At 51.7% G+C, this 2,130-nt stretch overlaps 1 protein-coding gene across 1 annotated transcript in view; it reads left to right on the top strand.

Annotated features, from left to right (window-relative positions):
- Window positions 1–18: 18 nt before the first annotated feature.
- Window positions 19–2,130, top strand: part of HARS1 (histidyl-tRNA synthetase 1) — a 12,372-nt gene continuing 10,260 nt past the window's right edge. Inside the window, exons 1-3 of the mRNA XM_029960270.1 lie at window positions 19–106; window positions 1,503–1,622; window positions 1,789–1,903. Coding sequence (XP_029816130.1) covers window positions 47–106; window positions 1,503–1,622; window positions 1,789–1,903 — 295 coding nt within the window. The 5' untranslated portion in view covers window positions 19–46. The remainder of the gene's footprint in view (window positions 107–1,502; window positions 1,623–1,788; window positions 1,904–2,130) is intronic.

Below are 2,130 nucleotides of genomic sequence, written 5' to 3'. Positions count from 1 at the left end.
CTTGTTCCCTCCCCAGATTGCAAAGGAGGTGGCAAAGCTGCTGGAGATGAAGGCCCAGCTGGGGGGAGATGAGGGGAAACCCAAGTTTGTGCTCAAGACCCCGAAGGTAACTGTTCCCAGCACACTCCTGTGCCTCTCTGTGTGCACATCCTTCCTCAGAACCCCCCCCACACCTTTGGGCAAAACCCCAGCACAGACACACCTGCCTTTGTTCTCATTTCTGTTTCCTTTTTGCTTTTAGCAGCAGAGGGGAGAGGGGTGGAAACATCTTTGACAGCACCCAGCCCAGATACCCACTGGCTTAGAGACTTTCTGGTGCTTATATGACAAGTTATGAATGCTGCTCACAAACAACACCATCACTCAGGTTATGGTGATGCCACTGACATAGGAGATCATAGAAATATGGAATGGTTTGGGTTGGAAGGGGCCTTAAAACTCATCTAGTTCCAATCCCCTACCATGGGCAGGGGCACCTTCCACCAGACCAGGTTGCTCCAAGCCCAGTCCAGCCTGGCCTTGGACACTTCCAGGGATGGGGCAGCCACAGCTTCTCTGGGCAACCTGTGCCAGGGCCTCACCACCCTCACAGGAGAGCATTTCTTCCTGGTACCTCAATGTCTCAAAACTGTCTCCCTTTTCCATTTCCTTTATTGTGTTCTTTGGTAAATGTATTTGTGGTGTGAGCCCTGAAAATTTGAAGGGTATTTCACTGTTTAAAGTTGTGGAGAAGGGGATTTTGCAGCTCTGTGAGTGCCAGGGAAACACAGTTGAGTTTCCAGCCTGTCTCAGCCCCATCAGTGGCAGCTGAAAGCTGCCCATCACTGAGCAACCTGTGAGTGGGGGGTTAGAAGTGCCTGGTCTCTGCTTCCTCCTGCCTGGAGGTCCTAGAGAGTGAAAGTGGAAGGTCTAGTTAGTTAACAATGATTTATTTGTTGTTGAGAGCCTAAAGGTGGTCACTGAAACAATTCAGTGACCCTTAAAAGCAAAGAAATGGGAAGTGAGCACATTGTGGTGAACCATATACAAGCATTTCACAGGTGTTGCATTTTAAAAGATGATTTTTCTCTGTGTTTGGAAATTTTAGAGCTGCTGATTGTTCCACACCCTCAGAGCATGCCTGTCCTCTGATTGTACATCTTGGGGTGGCTCGTTGGGCAGGGGTCTGGCTTATAGGTGTGAGTCAGAGCTGGGGGCAGGTCCTGGCTGCGCTGTCAGGCTCAGAAGCTCTGAACTCTGATTGTTGGATCTGTTTTAGCTCCTTTGTTTCCTGTATTGTGAAACTCCTGACTTAGATTTCCCTCTGCAGGTCATGGCAGACTCTGAGCTCTGTCCTGATGTTTTCCAATGTTTTTTGGTGCTACCTTTTACCAGTACCTGGCATCTGGACCTGGTCTCTCTGTCTCCGTTAGCAGCTTCTTCCTGTTGTTTCTGGCATCTCTCTCACTCCATGCCTCTCACCCACAGTGTCCTTTGCTCCCTCTTTCCTTCCCTCACCCCAGGGCACACGGGACTATGGCCCCAAGCAAATGGCCATCCGGGAGAGGGTCTTCAGTGCCATCATCTCCTGCTTCAAGCGCCACGGGGCAGAAGTCATCGACACACCCGTGTTCGAGCTGAAGGTGAGTGAAGGCACAGCAGGTTGGCTGAGCTGGTGAGGATCCTCCAGCTGGAAGTGTTGAGGGTTGAGTTTCCTTCTTCCAGCTCCTAGGTACCCTCACTTTCTCTCCTGCTCTGGAGCTGTTCCCCTGGCACTGAAGGTGCTGTTTGTTTGTTGTTGTGTTGTAGGAGACGCTGACGGGGAAATATGGGGAAGACTCGAAGCTCATCTATGATCTGAAGGACCAAGGAGGGGAGCTGCTGTCCCTGCGCTACGACCTGACAGTATCCTGCCACAGCCTGAGGGGCCTTGCCTGGCCTCCCTTTGGGGCAGTGCTGCCCTGAGGGGGAGGGAGGACTCCAAATTGACGGGGAGAGCGTGAGCAGGCAGTGTGGTTCAGTGGGTGCAGAACCCTTGCTCTGTTATTTACTGTGTGGTGCTTCTGTTTGGTGAAGGAATGCTTAGAATCATGGAATATCCTGAGTTGGAAGGGACCCACAAGGGTCATCGAGTCCAACTCCTGGCCCTGC

The sequence above is a fragment of the Manacus vitellinus genome, unplaced genomic scaffold (genome assembly GCF_001715985.3).
Source record: "Manacus vitellinus isolate BGI_N305 unplaced genomic scaffold, ASM171598v3 scaffold_25_pilon, whole genome shotgun sequence".
NCBI classification, from domain to species: domain Eukaryota; kingdom Metazoa; phylum Chordata; class Aves; order Passeriformes; family Pipridae; genus Manacus; species Manacus vitellinus.
The sequence above is the reverse complement of the archived record's forward strand: the minus strand, read 5'-3'. Positions and strand labels throughout refer to the sequence as shown.